This window comes from Centruroides vittatus, unplaced genomic scaffold (assembly GCF_030686945.1).
Source record: "Centruroides vittatus isolate TY-2023 unplaced genomic scaffold, ASM3068694v2 contig_1114, whole genome shotgun sequence".
NCBI classification, from domain to species: domain Eukaryota; kingdom Metazoa; phylum Arthropoda; class Arachnida; order Scorpiones; family Buthidae; genus Centruroides; species Centruroides vittatus.
Window position 1 is genome coordinate 1,073,958 of NW_027120716.1, and position 26,902 is coordinate 1,100,859.

Here is a 26,902-nt window from a genome sequence, read left to right on the forward strand (position 1 = left end):
TATTATTTTTCCAAAAAATAATTCATGTTTTTTGTTTAATAATAAAGTTTTAAAATTAAAAGCTGCATTTAATTAATTTAATTAATTAATTAAATGTAGCTTAATTTTAATTTTAAAATGCATTAATTTAATTAAAAATTAATTAAATTAATGCATTTAATTTAATTAATTTTTATTGACTGTCATTTCAATCTTATTCTAAAGTAGTGTTGCCACCTTCTCAAAATTGCTGACCCAGACAGCAGGTCAGGTTTGTTTGAACAGAAGTCCCTGACGCATGCACAATGTTATTTTACCATGCAAAGAATAACATGCACACCAGTTCTAAACCAGTTAGGGACTTGTGTAGGAGCAACTTAAATTACGCAATAACTTAGCTTTAAAAGAACTGAGAAGCAAAAAACAAGGTCGACAGGTTGCGACATATGTCAGCGTAAGGTGGCGAGTTAACTTTTGGTGAGTGTGTCGAGTTTTTCGCTGTTAAAATAAAGTAAATTTATAAAAATATTTGCCAGTACTTTGTTTCATCATAATTTCACAGTTTCTACAAAATTCTGGACAAAATTAATTGTTAACCTGGACAATGAATTAAAAACCAGATGGGTGGCAACACTATTCCAAAGATTGTTTTTCTTTCAAATTGCTCACCAAAACATGTACTATATTTGCATTTCAAAAAATAGATGCCATTAGAGGTGGATTTCAGGTGGGTGCTTTTTATGCTTGCAGCACCTCCTTGATACCATAGCAATCAGTTTTGTTAGTTTAAAATAAATATAATAGTGCATATTGCATGACTTCAATTGAGTAATATTAGATAATTAAAGTAATTCTAAGGAAAATGAGTAACATCTTTCAAAAAAAAAAAAAAAATTACAAGAGGTGTGTTGTGATCCCTCCAAATCTATCCTGAGCAACACCCATATTCTGAAAATTCTGGATATGCATCTGGATATGATTTAAATATGCTACAACCACAATAAAACATATTTTTAATTTTAAAAATACTGAGAATCACAGGATGCATATTTTTATTCAAATTTTGACAAAATGGCTGCTCTCTCAAAAATGGTTGACTGAGATACAGAAAAGAACATACATATATATATTAAACATAATTGTTCTCTTTAGTAATATTTATATGGTAAACAGTTTAAAAATCTTGACATTTAAAGAAACAGAACACAGTTAAAAAACGATAGGAAATCTTGCATAATATAAACAAAAATGCTTTTGGAGAAAAATCTAATATTAATCTCCATAGCAACATTGTTTACATGAGTATTCCTGATGATAAACATTGATGTTTGAAAGCACTTAGGACTGAATTTTTAGGCAATTTTTCTCCATTATGTTTATTATTATTATTATTTTTTTTTTTTTTGCATAGTGGAGTTGTTTTATTATTCTTCCATAAACAGCATTTAATATGCAAGAATTCTTAAATTTTAGATAAACATATGCAGTTAAAAATAAAATTTAAAAATTTTATAGATTACATTGAATTAATTTAGATATATCTAAATTACTGAGAAAAGCTTGCCACTATCTGATTATTAACTTAAAACTATAATTGTTTCTAATTGTCTTTTGTATTAAAACATTTTCTATAGTTGAAAGAAATATACTCACACGAAACTAAACATAGAATAAGAAGGAAATACACTGTCTTTCAGCATTCATGTATTTAATTTTTCAAATAAACAAGTTTCTCAAAAGACAGTATTTCTTTCTAATTATTTAATTTGTTAACAATTAAGAAAGCAAATTTTTAGGTAGACTGAAATAACCAAACTCTTTATATAGTTTTTATTTTAATCTTTATTATAATATAGTATTTGGATGTGTGATAAACCCTTACCTAAGATAACTACAAAGGTTATCTTAGGTAAGGGTTTATCACACCAAGTGACCAATCTAACACATTTTAAAAATTCTTGTACAGTAGAGGAATACTTTACTGTACACAATTTAAAGATTTTTTAAAATGTGTTATATGGTCACAGTGTGATACATAAGACAACTTTTGTTGTTATGTATAAATCAAAAACTATAATATAATATACAGTGGAACCTCGCTTAACGAGCATAATTCGTTCCAGAGTCTTACTCGTAATGCGAAACAATTTTTCCCATAGAAATTAATCTAAAATACAATAATGCGTTCCACACCAAAAAATATACTGAAAAATTTTATGTATAATGTTTATTCAAAGAAAATTATACAATAAACATTGTTAAGGAGCATGAATCATCATCTTTTCTTCTAGCGCAGAATGAACCAACCTGAAATGCGAATTCGATTTGCAGAAAAAAAAAAAAATAATAATAATAATAATAATAATTTGTCCGATAAACACACCAACTGATATGCCAAGTTCTTGGACTATGCAAAAGCTATAATTAAATATTAGAAATTAATTAATTTGACCAGAGGTAGGCAGTTATGTTTCCATCTCGTATTAAATTTAATAATTATAAATAATTAATTTTTAATTCAGAAATTTCTAAAATAAAATTTGGAATTGGTCATTAAATTTAATATGAGATTGCGGCATAACTAACTACCTCTAGTCAAATTAATTAATTTCTAAAATGAAATTATAGCCTTTACGTAGCCCAAGAATTTGACATATCGTTTGGCGGGTTTATTATATAATGAGTTATGGCTGTTGATGTTTATACGTAATATGTGTTGGAAAAAGTTTGGAAAAATGTGATCACAAGTGACACTAAGATGCTAACTGAACGAGTGGTAGATGGAGCATGTGCACAATCCAGGACTTCCCCTCTCCTGGCCACTCGTTATGCAAAACTTCGCTCGTTAAGCAAGTCATTTTTTCACAATTTATTTTGCTCATTATGCGAAACACTCATTATGCGAGGTTCCACTGTAATATAATATAAGGGTTAGAAGTACAAAATAATCTAATAGATTAATTTGTACTTCTAATGTTAATCTTTGGTGTTATTAGTTTTTGCTCGGGCAATGCCGAGCTTATCTGCTAGTTTATAATATATGATATCTGATTTTAAAAATTATAATAATCATTTAGTACAGGTGAAACAAAAAACTTTTTAAACAGTGTTACTAATAATATCATATGATATATATTTGAAATTAAAGCAGTTTAATGCAATAAATTAAGAATTTAATATATAATTTAAAATTCGATAACAGTTTATAGTAAATACATTAAATATTTTTACACAAATTTATACATTTATACAGAATTATTACAATTTTTTCATGTATTTCTAAAATTTTAATTAAATTCTTGAAATAAAATTAATGGAAAACTTGATCCAATTGTAAAACTGAGCAAATATACAGTTAATCAGCAATACTATAGATCTGCTAGTTGCAAATTCTTTTTATTATTGTTATTATTATTAAATAATTTCTGCACTAACAGTTATTTTTTAAAGTTAAATCAATAAAAACAATTATTGTAACTTGATTAAATACATATTAAAATTAATAATAAAAACTTACAAATTTATTTACAATATATAAAAAAGTTTTATGAAGAAAAATGCATTTAAAACAAAAATTGTAATAAACATTATATATATTTATTACCTAATGACAGAAAACAGTTACTTTCTAAATCACAATAAAGTGTAATCAAATCTGATTAATTCGAATTATTGGATAAATTAAACGAATTACAGTTAAAATTTTAATTTAAATTAATTTTAAAAAAAATAGAAAATCTGAATTTTTAGATAATAATTCAAAGCTATTATACTTCACATTTTGAAAATGTCATTAAAAAAAATAGCATGTAGTCTACTGGTTTAGAAAATGTACAGTATATATCTGCAAATCCCTAAAGCAGACCTGCCTAAAGTATGGATGAAACAATCATGTATTTTACAGTTTTAATGACATTTGAGTGTAGATAGCAGCAGCTAAACATATTTTTATGATGCCTAAATGTGGAATATACATAAAGTTATCTTTAGTTTAAAAAGTTTGTTTGAAGTAATAGAAAAGAAAGAGAAAATATGACAATCAAAAATACGGACATTGCTAAACACTATTTTAAGTTTGAAACAAGGATAATTCAAATGGATAACTCGAAATTTTTACATTCCAACTGACATTTAAATTAAAAAGACTTGACTGTATATAAAGAAAATAAATCATAAAAATTGTAATACTATCAATATTTTTATTCAACTTTTTTATATGAAAATTATATCGTTAATGTGTAAATTATATATACACAAATGAAATTTATAATCCTGAATTTATGTTATAGCTAATAGAAAGGCTAAATGATTTAAAACATGGACAAGACTAATATAAAATAATACTATAAAATCATCAAAAGATGGCAAAAATAGTTTAAAGACAAATTTAGACTGATCTTTGGGAAATAAACTTATAGTAATATTCTGTTAGTTGAATAATCTCATATGGCAGTTGCTAAAAAATTGAACACTTATGAGATGCAGAAAGCATTATATAAATGTAACTAAAAGTAAGAACCAAGTCATCTTTCAGAGGCACCTAACAAAAAAATTTTAAATTTTATATTTATAAACTAGGTGTCCTAATCTTCTTAACTCAATTGCAAAATATCAGTTTCCAAAATGATGAAAAAAAAAAACGACAGTTGATACAGTTGACCTTTATCATACAAATTATATTTTCAATCTTTTGCATTTGCAACTGCATTATTATTTATATCAGACTGCTTGTCCTTTTATGTGTTTTGAACTGCTTAAATAATATAAATGAAATTTTGATGTAAATACAAACAACATAAGTTTCATTTGAATTATATCATTAACAAGTGCTCCAAAATATTGATGTTGGAAACTATATACTAGGGGTGGGCAAGCAAGAGTTCAGTGGGAGTCGAAATGTAGGTTTTGCTAAATGCATGGGAGTCACAGTTCTATACTGTCATGGCGGATAGTAAGGTAAGGTGCACGATTTTATTATATAATATAAATATAATATAAAACAAATATTGAATTTTTTTAATAAACATATTTTCACTAAATTATAAAAATAAAAAACAGAAATTAACGCTTTCAGCAAGAGCCGCATGTAACTCAAAAAGAGCTGCATGTGGCTCTCGGAGCCACACTTGCCCATGTCTGCTATATACTTTCAATATTGTCATTATATATATATATACACACACATACATAATTTCATATTTATTGGCAACAGTTTGACTGACTGACTGAGTTAGCTAAAATAAAAAAAAAAAAATACTCAATTGATTAAGTGAAATATCCCAAACTTCTTTAAATCAAGTTATTTGTAACATTACTTAAAAACTTTTCAAAAATTGGAACAGAGAACAATGTACAACAAGAAGAAATAAATTCCAGCAACTCTTTAATTCAATATACAAATTAGGGTTTGTCAGTTTTTAAAAATCAGTTTTTTGAAGAAATTTATATAATTTGAAAACCAGGTTTTCCCAACTAAATAACTGGTTTTTGAGCCTAGACTTAAACATAAAAATTAATTAATTATTTGATTAAAAACAACATTTTGACACAAAATTGTCTCTGGCATAAAATGGGAATATTGTTAAATACTAAGTTTCATAAAACTAACTACAAAAATAAAAAATCCCCCTATGCTTAAAAAGCATCCAATTCTCTCTACAATACAGAGAAATCTTGCAACAACAGAAAAACAATAGAAAGATTTGTGCACTTAAAAGAATGTATTGCTTTTAGCTTTGAATAACATCAGTGCTTCTCACATGTGGAATGAAGCAGAATATTGTAAAATTGTAAATCTCCTTAAAGTTTTAGGACCAATACATTTAGCAGCTGATGCCTTAAGATGACAAGATGCAAATCTTGTTGTCCTATTTATTAATGAGTGAAGACATATTTGAATTTCTATTATGTGAATTGAAAAATTTGAAAACAAATTAGTTCAAAGTTGTTACATGCTGTAGAGGTACAAATTCAAGAGAGAAGACAAACAGGATTAGTAACACTTCTCCTTTATTCACAAAATCCACAGAATGTTGGACAAAATCTTCTAGTGTATTTCTTCCACTAGCTGCAAAATCTGCTATCATTAAGTTATCTTGACAAATATTATTGAGATTATATCCAAATTATTCTACAGATGACTGCAATGATGAAAACAGCAGTGAGAAAGAAAATCAAGCCATAGCTTTAAAAAATGCTATGGAAAAATCAATACATAAATATATTCAAGAACCTAAAACAGTGACTTTGTCCAGCCCTAAGACACTAAAAAAGGAGTTTTTAGTATTAGGAGGTACAAACAGAAGAACAAAAACTTTAGATTGATTATTTAATGATTTAAAGATGATTAAATCCAGCTCAGTAGCGAGAGAGTTTTTTCTATTTCTGGCAAGTTTGTCTGCAAAATAAGGACATAGTTGAGGAACAGATCTATAGACGTTCTTTGCTTTCTAAAATCATATTTTCTTAGGAAAAATAAGAAATAAAATAATATTTTGTAGGTATTCATGTTATCATTTTTCTTATGGTTTTCTATGAAGTAAATTTTATAGTTTAAATACTCAAATAACCACCACCTTATAAGTTGCTGAGGGAATTTTAATTAAAAAAACTAACGTTTTCGATCTATGGAATAGATCAAAAACGTTAGTTTTTTTAATTAAAATTCCCTCAGCAACTTATAAGGTGGTGGTTATTTGAGTATATATATTTTTGCTGAGTATGTTTATGTTCAATATCTTTATAGTTTAATGTAATAATCTAGCATTTTTTTTTTCTGTTTTGTTTTGTGTAGACATTTACCAATTTTATTTTGTTATATTTTTGAAATCTTAGAAAATATTTAATAAATTAAAAAGTTTTAAAATAAGTTGTAAATATTCTTTATCTCTATTTGGGAGGGGGTGAAAATTCAAAAACTGGTTAAAACCGGTTTCATAGAAAGGTTGAGATTCAAAAATCTATTTTTTAAAAAGTCAGTTTTTATATAAACCCTAATACAAATGTTTTTGGCCTTCTTAATAGGCCTGCTTCAGGTCTTATTATATAAATTGATTTATAGAATGCACAGGTGCTTAAAGTCATATGTTATACCATACAAATTTAATATTTAGCAGAATTATTTTTTTTAATTTTAAACTTTTAGAATATTTTTAAATTTACACCATGAGACGTTGTATATACAAGTAAAAATATTTTTTTTAAATTGTAAACATTAATAATAGCTAATACAAAGTAACTGTGAGAACCTGAGCGAGGTCCGAATCGTCACCCAGTGGGGGAGTGCGACCTTGGAATGCGTCAAAGTTCCAGTTGGAGGCGGCAAGGAAAATATACCGTGCGACAGAACAATAGAGGTGTTTTCTTTAAAGAGGTGTAAGCTGAGAAAGCAAGTGAAATAATGGGTCCACAGTCAAAGCAGAGCTAGCAAGAAGGGATCCAATTCGAACTGGCAGCTGACCTTTCCCGCGCCCTCCGATGAGTTTCAAATTGTCCCAGGTGACGAGATGAGACCAATTAGATAACGTTTCAAGGGATCAGGTTTAAGCATTTGGTAAGGAGATGTACACGTAAGAAAAGATAGGATGGCAGACTTGGTGGTGGTGGACAAATGACAGGTAGTGCTCTCTGCGGTTGTGGTGATGTGAAAAAAATTTCACAGGTACATTCCAAATACAATAAAGGGAAGGAAAGACTTGCTGACAGTGACTGAACTTCCAGCTCGTCTGATACCGACTCAGCGACCAAGCCCCAGCTAACCGCCATATCTTAAGGAGGACATAGGACTACCCCCGAAAGGTGAGAACTTACGGGATCGGGAGAAACGACGAACTTAGCAGTGCCCGAGCAACAGATAACTCCGAAAGAGACTTTAATAGTGCCCCACCGAGGCTCATCTTTGTAAGTTGTGTATAATCATTTTTCGCTGTTATTAAATGCATTGTAAATGGGAAACCGATCTCAGTGTGCCTTACCTCACCCACATGGAAGGGCTGACCGTGGAACGCCATCCAAAAGACTCATCTCAGTTGGCTAACCTCACATAACCAAGTTACACTACTGTCTCGATTGTGACTTTTTCATAGTTTGCCAAAGGTGGCTTTCCATGCCACAGATACAGTTTGGCAGACTTTAAAATTAATGAACTCTCCTTTAATAGATGCCGATTAAGAAGACCAAAAACATTTGTATATCAAATTAAAGCATTGCTGGAATTTATTTTATGATTTCTTCTCGTCATATATTGTCCTTTGTAAACCTAACATTTTTGAGGCTGATTCTCATTTTGTTTGTTCTCTTCTGTCATATTTGACCAGTATTTCATACTTTTAGTGATTTTTTTCTTTTTAAATAGTAAATATATGTTTATAATTTACTGCTCAAAACTGAGTATACTTAATAAAACAAAACAAATAAGTTTCTGCTGGATATAAGTTTCATTCATTTTGTTTTATAAATATTTTTTAAAAGTCTTTCTGATATAAAAATTTAATCAATTTAGTTTGATTTTTCAAGTCAGTAATTAAACTAGGACATCACGCAACTTTGTCGTATAGCAACAGAATTGAGGCAGAGACTGAAAGAAAGAGGTAATCCCTGCACTTGTTAGGCACAGAAGAGGCAATCCTCATACCTAATAAAAGACAGGTTAAATTTGCACTTGCCACCACAAAACAGGTTATCATTGCACCTGCAAGCCATGGGAGACATGATTGCCTCTCCATACCCGGCCAGTGCAAACTGCCGGGTATAGAGAGGCAGTTGTGTTTTGTTAGTTTTTCATGCCCATTTTCTGTTAAGTGCACACAATACTGTTTTTATTTTTGCTCTAAGGTTTAAATTTCATTAGGTGCATTCAGTCATAGCAGAGAGCATGGACACTGTTTTTGTTGTACAAAGATATTAAAGTGACAAAGTCATGGTCTCCTATTTTTACTTTCCTGGTTCTGTTATATATAACAGAGGCAAAGTATGACAATTGGTCAAAAAATGATCCCCTCAAGATTTTTAGGTTTTTGGACTCAAAGGACCTTGAAACATCAAGAAATGCAAAAACATTCAGGGGTTTTTCTGTATGTATGAATGTTAGTGTGGGGGGCCACGATCTTGTTGACCCTAAAAAAAAATTAACCTTTCTACAGTGGGTTAATTAGATATGGAGCTACCACGATGTAGTGGAGAATAAACGTGGGAAATTTTTTAAGAATTTTACCACGCATTTTTCTCGTTTGTGTTTCAAAAAAATTTTTTTAAAACAGTTATGTCTAATAAAGAAAAATATTTTTTTATTATCATATAATTCCTTTTTTATGTGAATTTTTTTTTGCGTAATTTTTGGCGATATCCGCAAAGAAATTTTGTGGATATCGCCAAAACGAGAAGCAAACGTGAACAATGTCTATATCTGCAAAGAAATTTGCTGATATAGACATCATCCACTGTCACGTGATCGCCCTTGACAGATATGTCTGTCGATTACTGCAGAATGGTTAATAACCCCCTGTGCTTTTTGTTGAAAATTTCTGAAATTTTGCAGGGAAGTTTGTGTATTAGAGAGATTGGTGATATTAAATTTTGGTGGTTTAAGGTCGATAGGATGGGAAGATAAATGGGGGTCATGTGTTACATCTCAAGTAGGGTCAGACTTAATGGTAATTATACTCATTATTAGCATTTACAACTTTTTTTTATAAAAACCTATCCCTATCCTCAAAATTAAGTTTTTTGACATTTTATAATAATTAAAAATGTAAAAGTTTTTAATGAAATATCATAACAGATGGCACACCACACAGTTTAAATGTTGCTTGGAAAGTTAAGCAACTCATTGCTGGCTTTTTTTACATTTAAATAGATCCACATTACATTTCTGGATTCCTCATTCCAATTAATGTTAAATAGCAAAGTTTTATCAAAATCAGCCCATTAAATTTTGAGAAAAAACTCATTCCTATAAGCCCTAGAAAACATACTAACAACCATGAAACATTGCACAACAATCCTGAAAAACTGACCACTCTGATTCTTGTGTACGTATATGTTATGGACAAAATGATTAATCGGGCATTATTCATAATGACCAAAAAGGGCGCGCAGTGTGATAAATATTGATTCATTTATCAAATTGACCGGTCATTATGAATATTGCTACTACCTAGTCGGGCAAAGTGATAATAATACGTTGAGGAGTGATCATCCGACATACGCTAGCCAATCGGCGCTCAGTCGCATGTGTGTATCATGTTTAGTACTGAATTTTAAATTTGATTAAAAAAAACTCCACTTATTTCATTTAGAAATATTTATTTTTGTGAATTATTTCAAAGTACTATTAACTGATATTCTTCCAGTAAGTTAGAAGTAAGTTCCATTTTTGACTCCCACTTTTTCTACCATTAACAAATACGCTGATTTTGTAAAAATTTAATTGTTTTCACCTTTTTCTGCTATTAACTCGTTTAATCAGTTGTTCATGTCACTTAATGATTCCTCCATGATCGTTACTTTTGTCAAAGAAAAAAGATTAACTACTGGTCACATAAATTTAAAATTCGGAACTAAATGCAATACGCATGCGCAACTACGATGTAAGTTCTGATTGGCTAGCATATGTCGGATGATCACTCCTCAACGTATTATTATCATTTTGCCTGACTAGGCGGTAGCAGTATTCATAATGACCGGTCAATTTGATAAATTATTGAAATTTATTACAATGCCCAATTTTGTTGGTCATTATTCATAATGCCCGTATTAATCACTTTGTCCATAACATATATATAATACATATATATATGTATTATATAGAGTCAATCAGTGACTTTTACTTGTTGCAGAGTCACTGCCATGACTCTCAATATATTGAAAAGAACATAGTTAATATAAAAACAACAGTTACCAATGAAAAAATTAATTGATTTCACTCCATATTGATTGGAATGAAAATAAATGAAGCATTCTTGCTTGTGGTAAAATATATAATAATAATAATAATAATAATTATTATTATATATTATTGTAATAATTTTTCAAATCCTATTTAAGTAAATAATTAATATTTAAAAAGGTTACTCAATGCAGGAAGTCTACTAAAAATTTAGTACAGGTCAACTTTGGGTTTCAAATGCCTCACTTTTCAAACAATTTAGTTTATAAACAAAATTTTGAAGTCATTTTTTCCCTGTTTACCGTATGATAACTCAGTTGATAAACAATCTAGTCTGCAGAGCGAGCTACAATGGTCAATTTCCTACACTTCCTACATTAAAGAATGTTGATGACCCAACCAATCAACGACATGACTACTGATTCAGAAGTTAGTGGTGCTGATATTGCCTCGTGTCACAATACAAATCATCGATGACATTGCTATTTAAATTACATTTCAATGCACATGCAGAAAAGATGCTATTTCCCTTTTTGGTATGTGTCACAGTTGAATTTAAATGAAATTAATAAAAACTGCATTAATTAACATTCACACAATGTAAATGGCATTCAAGAATTTGTGTTTAAACATGTTTAAATTAAATGACAAAAATTTATTAACATAATATTATATATTATAATATTAGTATTTATTAATACTACATACCCAGTTAATTAAAACTAAAAATAATAAAATAATAATTAAAACTGGCCTTTACACTGAAACTAAAACTAAACTTAAAAATAAAATTAATTTAAATTGAAATCAAATCAACTGAAACATATTTTAGAAAGTGTGGATAAAGTAAAAGTAGAGTATTTATATTTATAGCACTTCTTTGTAAAGTGTTAGTTTCAGTTTTGGTTGGCAGTGATGGAACATTATGCTTTATATATATATATATATATATATATATATATATATATAGAATAAATATGATTATTATATATATTATTTTATTTATATTATATTGTCTTTATAGGAATTTTTATACATGAAATACAGCTAAAAGATAAAAGAAAAAAAAATTTTTATTTTGGAGGGTCAGGAATGGATTAATCCATTTTATATTGTTTCTTATGGGAAAATTCATTTCAGTTTTAGAACAAATCAGTTTTCAAACAACTTTTAGAAAAAAATTAAGTTTGAAACCCAAGATTCGACTAAATATTTTTAATAATCTAGCATCATTATGGCCAAATGGAAAGCATATAACTAAGGCAAAACTTGATAATATGCAAGAAATGACATATCTTATTCCAGCAGGCTGCTTAACATTTTAAAAGGTGATAGTGGATCACTGAAGACAAAGACAGCTTTAACATGAGACATCTTAATTTTAATAAAAATGATTAATGTAAATAATGTTTTTTTTTTAATCCTGTACATTTTCTGAAACCAAAAATAAATTGTGTAAGTATGCTATTAGTGTCAGTTAACTTTAACTGTGATTTACTCAGTTTGAGTACATTTAGGGTTGATAGCTTTTTGCATAACTGGATCCAATTGAAAAAATCTATAAATTATATATATGTAAAAAAGTCTGCATGTTTCTTGTTTTTATTGTATTATCATATAATCAATGAACTCCAATGTATTTAAAAATTAATTTTAAATATGCTTTATTTAAAGTGAATGAAAAAATATATAGGCTACATACACTCTAGTATTTTCAAATTTTCACTCATCTTCAGGAATATGTCTAACGAACATAATACAAATCATCATGTCAGAAAAAATCGTGCATTTAAACTGCATTTAGCAACAGAATTTAGAACAAAACTGAAAGCTTTTTTTTACTTTTAAATTTAAAAGAACATTCCAAATAATATTCCAGGAAGAAAAGGAATCTATTTTTAAGAATTTTTGACAAAGAATTAAGACTTTTATTTAAAAAATAATAAGACATAGCAGGCTATTTAATATCATTCTTAAATAATTATTCTTCAGATTTTTGTATAGAAAAAATTGTGTTGATTTCTTGTTTTTATTACATTATATAAAGTTTCCTCACTTCATCAGAATGTGTGAAAAGTTTAATTTTTATAAGTATTTTATTAAATTTATAACAAAATATGCTTTATTTGCTATTATTAAACAAAATCATATTTAAAATATATTTATTCTGTAACTTTACTAAATGGATTTGATAAAAATTCTGTTGATATATAAATTAAGACAATAATTAGAGTAAACAGAAAAAATTAGTCCTTTTCACATTGCATTCAGTTGCTTGTATTAATATATATTTCTGGTTAAGATGGAAAAAAATTTTTTTTTTACATAATTAGTAGAAAAATATAAAAAGAAAGAATAATTATTATAAAAAAATAAAGTATGAACAAAACTGACACACAAAACAAAAACTTTCAAAATTTTATGAAATTTTTTACACAAAACTTACTAATTTATATCTTTATTGAAATAGACCTACTAGCTACTATTTTAAACTGCATATTTTCTCTGTGGTTACTATTTTGAGGGCAGTTATTATTTCCTTTGAACATATCCATTTCATCTTAGTTATTAATAAAGTATTTAAATATTTATACTTATATTTTAAAATATTTTTAAACACATTATGCATGAAACATTAACTGATATCTTTCTTTATAATGATTTACTTTTTTCACACCAGTCATAAGAAAACAATTAAAAACTATACCTATTGTGAATGTTTTATATTCATTTTCTATTAAAGCTTGTTTAATAAATAAATACCTACCAACCACAATTTATGGTGTTTATTATTACTTTTACATTGTTTCCCTATTAAATTTTAAGAAATCCTTGAATAGTAGATGCAGTCACTACTTAAAGTTTGAAACAATAACCACTTAAGAATAATATACAGTTGCCCAGTGTTTTAAATCTACTGTCACTGCATTGTGTCTTCGCAAGAAATGAAAGAGTATTAATTAAATTAAAAATATATATACATAAGCAAGAGTTGCAAAATTTCTTATATTAATTTTTTTAAATAATAATAAAATTAATTTTCACATAATCATAATTAACAGTACATTTTTCATTTAACTAAATCTTTTACAATTATTTTGTTTAAAAATAAATTAAACTTTCTATGATAACTACAATAAATCACTATCTCATTACCAATCACTTCAGGAATTTCAATACAAAACAGCCCAATTAAATTTGCAACTTACATGATATAATAATTATGAAGATTTTATTATATTTCATTAAATGGCAAAGTGCCTATAAATACTGATTAACTATGTATCTGCTCAATTCAATATGATGCAGCAAGGTATTCATGCAGACTCAATGTATCTGAAAAGATAATAATTTAATATTTAATGAAGTATTTTTCTTTAATGTTTACTTTATGCACATATAAAGTAATAACAGAGCAAATGTTTTCAAATAAACTGACATTAATAATACTCTACTAAAATGGTTAAGTAATTTTTATTTAATTACTAAATCTAAGATAAAAATATCTGAGTTCACACTTCAAGTATCTCTTCTGTACTTAGACTTTCTCGAGAATTGGTCTTAAATAGACTTACTCATTTTTATTTTTGCAGACTATCTTAATAATATCCTTTTACTTCCTTAGTCCTCCATTTTGGCTTATGCTGATATTAAGGTATTAAATAACTGTCCTGACACTATATAGAATGGAACGGATACTCTTAACATTGAACTTAGACTAAATCTCTCCATAATCATTAGAAAAACATGTCATAAAATTTGGTCTTGTCAAACCATCTCATAATATAAGTTTTTCATTAAATTCACATCTTTTTCATCCTTATATTTCATTTCAAGCTTATCTTCAACTTACATATCGATAAAATAATAAAACAATTTTCTATAATTTGGGGGAATGATTTGGCAAAATTAAAAACAATTTTTTCTAAAATATTATGCTCACTCTGCTAATATTCAGTCTATTGTGAATTATGGTAGATCAGAGAATATGAACACCTTAAGACTAATGTCACTTTTCTCCAAAATGAAACAAATATAACAGACTCTTTGGCATAGTTATTTTTTCATGCACCTATCTCCAAACTGCAAACATTTGGGTACCATAATCTGCTTTGTTTCTTAACTGCAGTAATTTTTCAAAACAACTGTATTTGCTCAAATTACCACAAGATTATATTTTCTTGCAATAAAACTGTAGGAGTTTCATAATAAACCATTTTTTAATTCAAAAATACAAATGTAAAGACAATAGAAACCCAGCTGAACTGAAAGCACTATATTGCCTTTATAAGACTAGTCTAACTAGTAGTAAACTCTGCACCCTTGAAAACCACTTAAAACATATTTTATGCCCGCCAGTAAACCGCATATGTAATTTTCCTATTTGAATGCCACCATACTACTGGGTCTGATAGGAAGAAGGGACTGTTGCGGAAGGGGATTGAAATAATTTGACCAAAAGTAGTTGTTGACTTCCTCTAGGAAGAATGGATGGTCAACGACTAATAATTAATACTGGTCTATATTAAAATTTGCAAAGTGATCCTTGTTGGATAGGTTGTGAGAGCTCCACATGTGATCAAAGTTGCTAACCTTAGCGACTGAAAGACTTCATATAAGACTTGTTTAAATAAAATATCTTGTAAAAATGCAAGAATAATTGCTTTTATGTGATAATAAAGTGTTTATATTTTTGCAACAGATTGTATAAATTACATGGGAAGTATGTTCTCATAAATATTGCATTTATATATAAAAATTATTGACATAAATTTCCAGTTCTTCCTCTGATGTCTGTCCTTCTTTAATCTCAAGAATGGAGTTAGTTACATGAAAATTAAGACCAAATATAAAAAAAATTAGGACAGGAGATCCAGATTAGCTATATACTAACTTCCAGTTTGGACAGGAAGTCACATTACTTCAATTCAAAATTTTTCCCTGAATGGAGTTAGATAGATGACCAGCATGACGCTATTCCTAACAGGAAAAGCATGATGTACAGGGGAAAGACACCACTAAAAGAACTCAGAACATTCTGATAAAAAATTGCAGTCCAACATTGCAATGATGTCACAATAATTAAAGAAATAATTACTTGTTAGAATTAGTTTGGTTTATTTGGTTATGGCAACGCAACACGTGAGCAATCTGCCAAATGGGATGCATCCCGGGAAGACTTTTTATGTAAAGCTGGCCTCTAGGTGTTACTAACATGAAGAAAACCCAGAAAATTGCAGAGTGCCAGCCTGTTGGCCAAGCCTGAACTCACAACAAACTACCAATGTTCAGTGGTTTTATCCATTTGGCTACTGGAGGGCACTTATTAAAAAAGTACCATTAAGAAATGAAAAAAATCTGAGTGGCAAGTACTATATGCTACCTATCACAGTAATGATATCTATTTCACAGTATATCATTGTTGCAGTAATTAAGTGAATGTTATATATATGTATATTTTTTTTTATCCTTATATCCTTTAAATTATATCCTTTTTTGTAAGAATTATTTAGTTTCTTATTTTGTTAAATTTTTTGTTAATAAATGGCACAATGTGCAAATCAGCAAATCGAATGTAGATAGAAATTGATTGATTTACAGAAATTCAATATATACTTTGGGGTGTAATGTCAAACATTATCTAAGTTAGAAATATGTAAGCATAACTGCAGAGTTTTGTAGAAATTGGTTGAATGGCCTAGGAGTGTATAGTGAACAAACATCCTCATTTATTTATTTATATATATACACACACAAAAGATTTAGAACAGTCTGGAAGAAAAAAACTAGCCCAGAGCAAAATTTAAACCTGCAACTTTTGCTTATTGTGCTATATACTGCCAGTCACACCACCTGGACCTCCAAGCAATTTTTCACTTCTTGATGTATTTAAACCTAGATATAACTATTCACGGTTACTCATACCACCATGTATCTACCTCTAATACCAAATTACTTAATATCTAATTATTAATAATTGCAAAATAATAGCCTGATTAATTATATCAATTGTTTGGTTAAGTATCAATGCATTGGACTTTGGGATGTTTATTATATAAATTTTGTAAAAAATTCTAATGTGGACACAATCTACTATAGCGATTAGATTTTTCTCTTGAAGACATACTATACTAATACCCATTAAGTTTATGAAGTGCTATAAGCATCTGTTATATTTGGAGAACTTTACACATACAAAATGATGAGAATAGTGCACTTGGTTCTAATCAATTTGTATGTGTAAAGTTCTCTGAATAGAGCAGTCTGTTGATTTCATTTTGAGAAGTCAAACTAGAATAGTTCGCATGCTATACATATGTGGGCTCTGTCACAAACTCTGTAACCATATCTGTAGTATAGTTATAAACTCTGTACCATATTCTGTAAGAAAAGTTTGCATCCATCAAATTTTTACAGTATGGAATATGGAATATTGTAATGGATATGGAAAATTGGCAAATTACAAATGCACCAAGCTGCTATTAGTTGATATACAGTGGAACCTCGGCATAAGTCTGCTTTAGAATACGTCCTGTTTGGACGAAACAAATTTTGCTCGGTATACGACTTTTGTTCAGTATATGACTTAATTCAATTATACACACCATCTATGAACAAGTAGGTACTAGACCAGACTAGACATTCTCAGTCCCAAGGTTTATAACTTTGTTAAATTCTTCTGATTTTAATTTGTAAGTAAAATTTCATTACTTTTATTAATCATGAATTGCAAAAAGGCAAATGAAAAGCAACAGAAAACTAAAAAAATGACTAGAATCACAATGGAACTGAAAAAAAGAGATTGTTGAGAAATATGGTGGCACAGATGTTCGAGATTTAACTGTTGCATACCGTATTCCAAGAACGACGATATCGACAATCATGAAAAATAAAGACATTATTAAATCTGCTAACGTTGCGAAAGGGGTTTAATCAATTTCTAACAGATTATTAGTATTAAGGAGAGTTTTATTTGATTTGATTTTGATTTAATGATTTAAATAATATAATACAATATACTGTAATTAACTTTAAAAATCTACAATAAAATTTATTTTTTTATTAATGTGCTCAAATAGTGTTTAAATTATTTTACAATCCCATTAATATATCATATCAAGAGGATTTTTTTTTTACATGAGAACAGATTAATCATTTTTACATTACTTCTTATGGGAAAGGTTGGTTTGGTATATGTCCTATTCGTATAAGTTCAAACATCAGGAACAGATTAAGGTTGTATACTGAGGTTCCACCGTAACTGGAAGCTAGAAACAACTGACAGAATATAACAGATTGGGTAAAAAGTAACTTAGGACAACTCATATTACTTCTGAACAATATAAAATTTAAATTAAGAGTTTCTTTGGTCATAAAAAAAATGAATAAACATAATAATTATAGTGTTATAGAAACATCAGGTTATATCTTCTTATATATATATAAGAAAATATCACCAGCTGATATACTCTGTCCAATTGGCCATTTTCAAAGTCTTTAATACAAAATAAAACAAAAGAAAAAAAAACAGAAAAGTAAAAAAGAAAAATTAAAAAGAAATAAATCAAAAAGTTCTTTTAAGTTTCTTTTAACTAGTAAGTTGAAAGTGTTAAATAATTCATAATTATTTAACACTTTCTTTTCATTATCCAAACTATTTCAAAATTTACCAATTAAAATAAAGGTGTTCTCTCATTTACATCAAGAGTGTACAGTACATGCATATGACAGACTCTTCATATGCCATAAAAATGTTTGGTTTGTTATGAATATGGATATAGCTTTACAGTATTCTATAACTACTGCCATAGGTACCAGCTTTGCAAACGCTTATGGATATGGATACAGTATAGAGTTTATAACCCAGCCCAACAGGAAGTAAATTATTTGTTTAAAGGTAGCCAAAATGTTGAACATTTTTATTATATAAAATTTGTATTAACTAAAGTAAATTGATCAGTAGAGTCTCAATTATACAGCACAGTGAAATAAAATATTTTTAAAAAATATAATTAACCTAATTATATTTTAAAAAATTAAAAAAAGTTTATGTAAAATTTAATTTCAAAAAGGACCAATAGTTTTTTCTTAGAAGACTTTCTAATCTACATCTTGGAAAACTTCGTTACAAATGTCTGTTTTCTCAATTGAATTGTTCTTCAAAGCTATATCTCACAATCTTCTAAGTATGACATCAGCAAAAAATCACATAATCTTGGAAACATGATCATGACCATGTTGTCCAATATATTTATAGAAAAGTGATCATTATAGCTTAATGCTTGCAATACTAAGTTCTAGACTGGACAAGTTTTCAATCAAAACATTTTTTTAACAATCATAAAAAACCTACATCCTTATAATCAGGACTCTACTGTATTTAACAAGTTTTTAATATATTAATAAATCAACTTACAATCAAAATATTCATATAATTCTTCATAAAACAAGTGATCCCCTTGAAATAGTTTTAATTTTTCCTGGTATTAATTCAACCATTTCTTTAATTAGAGGAAGTTCCTCTTTTATTGAATTTTCTTGTGATGGATGTTTTTTAATGTAATTTATTACATATTTATAATATTTTTCAGTTATCATTATATTTTCTAGTTGCTTTTGTGGTTCAGCAAAAAGTTTAGAATAAAGTCTTCCAATACAGAAATGTGCAACAAGAGCAGGACGAACGACATCCTCTGCAAATTTCTCAGGCAGTTTATTATTCTCTTTTAATGTATCAATAAATTTTTCAAAATAGTGAACAGCTTTAAAGATTAAAGCATTTACTTTTTTTATAGCATGACTGCTGGATTGCCTGCTTTCATCATTTTTCATAATGCTCAATTTAATATCCATTATTTCAGAGTATGTTTCTGCTAATTCAAACATTAATTGCCTACATATTAACAAATAAAACTGTGGATTTAATTGCTGCAAAATCTCTTCTAAAAGATCAATTCTTCTTTTGTGCATTTTGCATTGACGATCAGCATTGGATTCAAAGAAGGCCAGTAATTTATACAGACGACTTGAATCCTGAGTTAACTGTACATAATCAGTAGTATGACCATCAAGAGTAAAATAATCTTTTGCCACTTTCAGCCAGTTTTGTACAGAATGGAAAACTATTCTAGCTTTTTCAAAATTAAGAATATACTGATTCGTTATATTTTGCTCTATTTTTTTTACTTCTGGTGAATCTATAAGTACATACTGATCTTCATTAATTGGATCTGATAAATGCCTTTTCTCATTTTCTTCCTTAAAATTATCCCCATCTTTTTTTGCAGCTCTCAATAATACTTCCTGTTCAGATATTGTGAAAATAAACAAACCATAATTAATCCAACATCTAGCAATCGATGCTTTGCAATGTTTTATTTTATCCCATTGCTCTTCATTTTTTTCTCCTTTGCTTTCAACTTTCTTTTCAAAAATTGATAATATATACTCGGCACATGCCAAAAAATGTCGACTCGCAGACAGGTTATCACTCGCAAAATAATACTGAGAAAGAGTTGCAGAATTCAACGACCATTCAATTGGATCATAATCATCGGTCTCCAGTTGTCTCTGGAGCGTATTGAAACAGTAGAGAGCAGCAGTTTCATTTTCTTCTAAATTCTTATATACTTGTGCCAAGTAATACAAAGTATGGGTATAAACTTTTTCAAAAATTACACTTCCTTGCTCATTATTGGAATTGTTTAAAAACAATTGCACTGCATCAATAGGAATTACTGAAGGATTTTCGGCCAAATACTGCTTATATATATTCTCAGCCTTTTTCAAATATTCACAAGCTTTTTTTAATTCATTTCGTCCAGACCACAATATCCCTAACTGATTCAAAGCTTTCATACATAAAATACAATACTTTGGACTGCAATCATTATCCTTAATGTATTCCAAACATTTCTTGAAACACTCTTCACCTTCAAATATTTCGTCTGTGTCAATAGCGATTATTCCTAAATCATAATTAATTAACGATAATAATAAAACAGTTAAATCTGCATCGTTAATTTTATTAATATTTAGATCAGAGTCAAGCTCCTGGAGAAGTTTCCGTGCTTCGTACTTTGATTTGTAAGGATGACTTGGCGGATCATTTTTACACTCTTCGTCTAAAAGTCTCCTAATTTCTGTATATTTTTCTTTTACTTTATCGAGTGAATCAGCTTCTAAAGACATTTTCTTCTTTACGGAAACAAATCACAAATAACTCCAAAGAGAATTTGACGTTTGCTGCTAATGCCCTCTAGTGATGAATATTTATACACAAGACTTTTAATAAAATTAAAACACGAATAAAATATTGACTGTATCTAAATATATTTTATTATAATATATAATGTGTTTCATACTAAAAGACTATTTATTAATAAAATTTTATTTAAATAATATTTGCTTAAATGATTATGTCGATTATAATCGAATTTAACGGCTGTGATTATTTTTTAATATTATTTTTTAAAAGTTATCGATTGAAATCAAGAGAAAATAAACTAAATTTATTTATTTGCCTTCTATTTATTCGAACTTTATCTTATAGAACTTTGTGATCACGGACTATTTTTATTTATTTATTTACTGTATTTATTTTACATTCTTCTCCCTCGCGGACCAATACTTTTATGAAATAAAATAAATATAATTATAAAACAGACAGAACGGAATTCAAATGCATTTTTTTTTATTTTTAGGTCGAATTAATAATAAAAATACAATAAAAAAGTTTAATTCTAATCATTTTGAAAATATAGGTTTGTGGACCGTTTTCAAGTAATTTTCCTGGCCAATTTCGATCGCGCAGTCAACCCTGGCATTAAGTATTTAAATAATAAAGAAAAACAAAAATAATAAATAATCTGTTTTTAAATAGTTTTATTAAAGTAATATATTAAATTGTGAAATTTTAAGTGAAATCGCTTTCATTATGGGCCTGGACGAACTCACTATAGGTATGGAAAACAAGCCTTCTTAGTGAGAGGTAATAGTGAAAAAAAAAAGTATAAATAGAAATCACTTTGTCTAAGGAACATTATTGATTCCATTAATTTAGCTCAACTAAACAATTTTGCTCCTCCTGGGACAAAATCATACGGATGACTTTGAACTTATCTGTGACAAATAGGAAAAACAATGCCAATTCGCCACATAATTAAAAATTTTGAGAAAAACTATAGTAACCAATTAATCATAAATAATAAAGACTGTTCATCAAGAATCGGAGGCAATACAGGCATCTTGGTACAGACAGATTAATTAAAGATTTGTTAGTAAGATATAATGAGAGTGGGAGTGGTATTTTTTAAACTCTTTCTGTCCTGTGAGCACTAAAAAGGCCTCTTTTAACAAGCCTATTATGGGTCATCAGGTCCACAATGGAGCGACCGGGTGGTGAGGGACGGGGCCCGACATATCCGGACGGATCACTCCCCTAAAATTCCTGAGGATTTTTCGACCCGTCCAGATTCGATCCCGGTCTCCCAGAGTAGTAGGCTGCCACCTCCCGAAGGAGTTACAGGGCGGAAAGAGTTACAAAAAAACAAAAAAAAAAGAATATAAAATGTGAACAATAATATTTTAAAATAATATTCCATACAAAGCATGATTAAATTTATAATTGTAATAAATACAAAAAGAAAAACTTTCAAAATCTTTATTAAAGATCTTTTCTATCTGGCAACGTACTGTACGCAATATGTTTATCAACAGATCGGGCGTTGTAAGGATGATAAAGGGAATGGGTTTGGAAAAACCCACTTATTCATCTCTGATATAAAATCGAATGCGTAGTCATTATATACGATAAGTTACTTGATAAAATAAAATTATTAAATATGCCTGCGTAAGTTAAGAAAATATTTTAATGTGATAAGACATTTCCTAATCAAATGTAAAAAGCACGTGACGGAAAGGTTAATTTCAAAATATTACCACTACTTCTCTATTTGTTCACGAAAAATATTTATTTTCAAACTAGAGCGATAATTTTGTATGCATTTCAATTTTTTCGAACAAAAATAGACGCATTTTGTGTCAGTCACTTTCAACACAGTATAATGAATGATTCATAATTTGTGAAAGAGAATATTGTCATTACAATAAATGATTTGATGAATTATCAATATCTGAATTAATTTACAAGAAAAAGTAATTCAATTAGTAAAAATATGATGTAGAGAATAGAAAAAAAAATCTTCCTGGTTCTGAGAAGAAAAATAAAATTATTTCATTATTATTTATAGCTTCATTATTTATCATTGATCAGTTTCTAAACATACCGTATTTTACGGACTATAAGACGCACTTTTTTTCTTCGAAAAATTGCCTCCAAAATTCAGGTACGTCTTATAGTCCGTAGTGTCTTATAGGTTTTTTTTTTTTTTTTAAACTGCTTAAAAATTTAGGTGCGTCTTATAGTCCGTAGCGTCTTATAGTCCGTAAAATACGGTATTTATTTGATGATATAATACACTCAACACCATATCAATCCAGCAAAACTTTATTGCTAAAATTTTTGAACATTTTGAATGATCCTTATCAGGCTATAATTAAAAGGAAAATTACAAGTGCTGAAAGAATGCAAATCAAATAAATAAAAATAATGTATAATAATATGTTTTAAATTGTTTAATTCTGTTAAATGTTTTTTCATTCTTTCCGCACTTGTAATTCTTCACTTGATTGTAATCTGATGATGATTATTTAAAATGGTCAAAAACATTAGCAGTAAGTATTGTTGGATTGATATAGTGTTTAAGTGTATTATATATACTTTTATCTAGTTTGCTTGCTAGTTTTATTTGCAGAATATTTTTTCTTTGATATAATATTTATCGTTAGCAATAATTAATACCTAACTTCTTTACAATAAACAATTAGTTTCATATTACCTAAAAGAACACAATAAAACATTGATAGTGTTTGTTTCAATAGATTTAATTACTTCTTAGTGTGCAATGTATATAAATATTCCTTAGTAGCTTGAAATGTTATTGAATTTGTCAATTAAGCAATACTGTGTGATAAACCACAATGTTTAATTTAGAACTTATGTACTTTTAATATTTTTTTTTAATTAACAATTTATCTAAATTTCCATTAGGAGACATTTTAACTTTGGTTAATGTTGGAAAATAGGTAAGATGCTTTAATTTGTTATCTTTAGGTTGATTAAATTTGGATGAAAGAATATTCTGTTTTTATTGTATATAGTCTTTATTATAAAAATTTATGTTTGCTGAACTTTCTACTATTATGGTTTTTGTTACAGTATTGTTTACATTTTGCATACTAATGATCAACACAGTTTACTGTGAATTTTCATCTCTAATTCTGTAATTGTCAGTTTTGCTCTGTATAATTTTGAATGGTTATGTTTTCTACAGTATTTATTGAGCACACTTTTGATAGAATAATAATTTATTTTATTAATTAAAATAACTATTTTGTCCATATACTGCACAATGGCATTAATTTAAATTTGATAGGACAAAGTTCATATTTAAATATCCAATAATATATTTATTTATTTATAAATGTGATATTTTCTGTTGAAAAATAATTTATCTCTATTTCTCACTTTATTAAGTTGAAGACATTGATTCTTGATTTTAAAGATAATTAAATTTTAAAGTAATCGATATATCAGAAATGTCAATATCATTGTTGTTTGAATAATATCGAATTGCAATACTGTACAAAGATCACATTTCTTCATTTTTATTCAAATAATAGTAATTTAATTATTTTTATTTTTATTTGGTTCTTTTTTTTGTGAAAACATTTTTAAAAAATTGGTTTTTTGTATTATTTTAATTTTTGTATTTTTATTATACTTAATTTATAAAGTAAATGTATCTAATCTTATTTTCATGAATGAGACTTTTATATAAGTTCTACAGATTGTATATTTGAATTAGTCAAAATAAATAGTAACAACTGTGATAATATGCAATAACAATTTGAATGAAATTATAACTGTATATTGCATGATTTAACTAATTCTTAGCTCCATTCAGAGATGATGGGTTTGGTAGGGATTTAGTTTACATTGGTGTAACCATTTGTTGTATGCAGAAACGGTTTTGGGAGCATCAGGCGGACCTCAAAAACAATAGGCACACCACGGCCCTTGCAATGTTCGTTTCTGACCCAGAAATTTGGGCGGACTTCCTGAGCATGAAATTAATATGGTGTGCCTTCCGTTATGATCACATATGGCACCTGGAGGCATGGGAGATATATAAAGCCAGCGTCGAGGGCACCTGCATCAACTTTAAGGACAGGGACTCAGTCGCGCCTGCGTGGAGGTACTGTAACTGTTCAAAGAATTCGAACGGTGCCGGGTGGAGGGTGAAACGCGACATGTATGTTGTTTATTTTACAGGCAACACCGTTCTGGCGGTCTGCTGAGGATGACTTTTAGTTAGTTCTCAACTGGCCTGAAGAAGGCCTCGGTGGAGGCCGAAAATGTTAGTTGGTTTTCTGTCGTATACAACACTGTGAAAGGTTTTAGTCTGTGTCTCTGTGTTATGCACTACAGTGTTATTAGAAGAAGTTGTTTATTGTGTTATTATATTTATAGAATTTATGTGAAATTAATCTGTTTCATATTTAAAAAAAAAAAAACATTTATTAGTTTTATTCAAATTTATTAAATTTTCATTTTTAAAAAAAGGTTTTTTAATGACATTTCTTAAAGATGATTCTGTTGGTGAGAGTATCATGACACTCTCCTAGGGACATTCCAGGGGATGTATAGACTTTTGTTTATACAACTGCGTTCTTGTACTTTATACCTTATCTCCCCTCGTTTTGGTATGTGTAGTATATACAACTTACTTGTTAGATTAAACTCTGTGTTCTAACCGAGCAGTTGCTTTTTCACTTCACTCCACTGTCACTCCCTGCATTTATCACAACAGATTCACATTATGTTTTGATTGAATTACTTTGAATGTTTTAGATATTGATCTGTTAACTCTGCTTGGTTATTTACACAACTTTTCACAATGTTTCAGTTACACATGTCTCTTTTACATCTAATCTTTGTGTTTGACTTTTTTTATTGCTTTAAATAAGAAAACTTTTATTACATAATAATAATTAATTATTACATAATAAAAGTTTTCTTATTTCAAGCAATAATAATAATTACTATCACATATGAATTTTTCATTTAAACACTAATAATTATTATTATTTAAATGACAAATTCAATACTAATTTGTGAAAATGAATATCTTTTAATTTACTGTTGTTATTTTACAGAAAAGTTACAATACCACTTTATAAACTTATAAATTTGGACAGAGTTTTTGCTAATTGCTATTTTACATATATGTGTATATATATATATGTATATATGTATATATATAGTGGAGCATATTGTTTTTAAAATGATAACTTATTGCTGATATTATATATTGGATGCATTTCTTAGTAAAACTTCTTTACTTAACCTGTTGGAGGGCACTTTAAATAATTTCTGCTTTCATAGGAAACACTTCTACACCTCAGCTACTCAGCATTATTGTTTGACTCTTTGTATACATTGTTTTGTATGAATAAAAAAATGTTTAGTTAGAAATGACATAGAATTGTCACTGAGACTATAAAATATCAGAAGCAGCTGATCAAGAAAATTCAATATTATGTCAAAATGCAATTATCTACAGTATATACCAGACATGGGCAAGTGCGGCTCCGAGAGCCACATGCAGCTCTTTTTGAGTTACATACGGCTCTTGCTGAAAGTGTTAATTTCTGAGTTTTTATTTTTATTTTTATAATTTTGTGAAAATATGTTTATTAAAAAAATTCAATATTTGTTTTACATTATATTTATATTATATAATAAAATAGGACACCTTACCATACTATCTGCCATGACAGTACAGAACTGCTGCTCTCATGCATTTTACAAAACCTATATTTCGGCTCCCACTGAATTCTTGCTTGCCCACCTCTGGTATATACAATGTAAACAATAACAATAGAATTTGTTCATTTGCCATTATTAATAAATCT

At 28.3% G+C, this 26,902-nt stretch overlaps 2 protein-coding genes across 2 annotated transcripts in view; one reads left to right on the forward strand and one right to left on the reverse strand.

Moving 5' to 3' along the window:
- Positions 1-13,854: 13,854 nt before the first annotated feature.
- LOC136977547 (KIF-binding protein) lies at positions 13,855-21,107 on the reverse strand. Its single transcript, XM_067273048.1, has 2 exons — positions 19,281-21,107; positions 13,855-14,200 (listed from the first exon to the last, which is right to left on the reverse strand). Exon 1 carries the CDS (start codon positions 21,053-21,055, stop codon positions 19,304-19,306), a length of 1,752 nt encoding a protein of 583 aa, XP_067129149.1. The 5' UTR covers positions 21,056-21,107; the 3' UTR covers positions 13,855-14,200; positions 19,281-19,303.
- Positions 21,108-22,585: 1,478 nt separating this feature from the next.
- LOC136977684 (cytoplasmic dynein 2 light intermediate chain 1) overlaps positions 22,586-26,902 on the forward strand; it is a 57,913-nt gene continuing 53,596 nt past the window's right edge. Inside the window, exon 1 of the mRNA XM_067273230.1 lies at positions 22,586-22,715. Coding sequence (XP_067129331.1) covers positions 22,708-22,715 — 8 coding nt within the window. The 5' untranslated portion in view covers positions 22,586-22,707. The remainder of the gene's footprint in view (positions 22,716-26,902) is intronic.

What these genes read in the sequence shown, in the direction of transcription:
- LOC136977547 (XM_067273048.1), bottom strand. Translation starts at nt 21,055, where the DNA reads ATGTCTTTAGAAGCTGATTCACTCGATAAAGTAAAAGAAAAATATACA.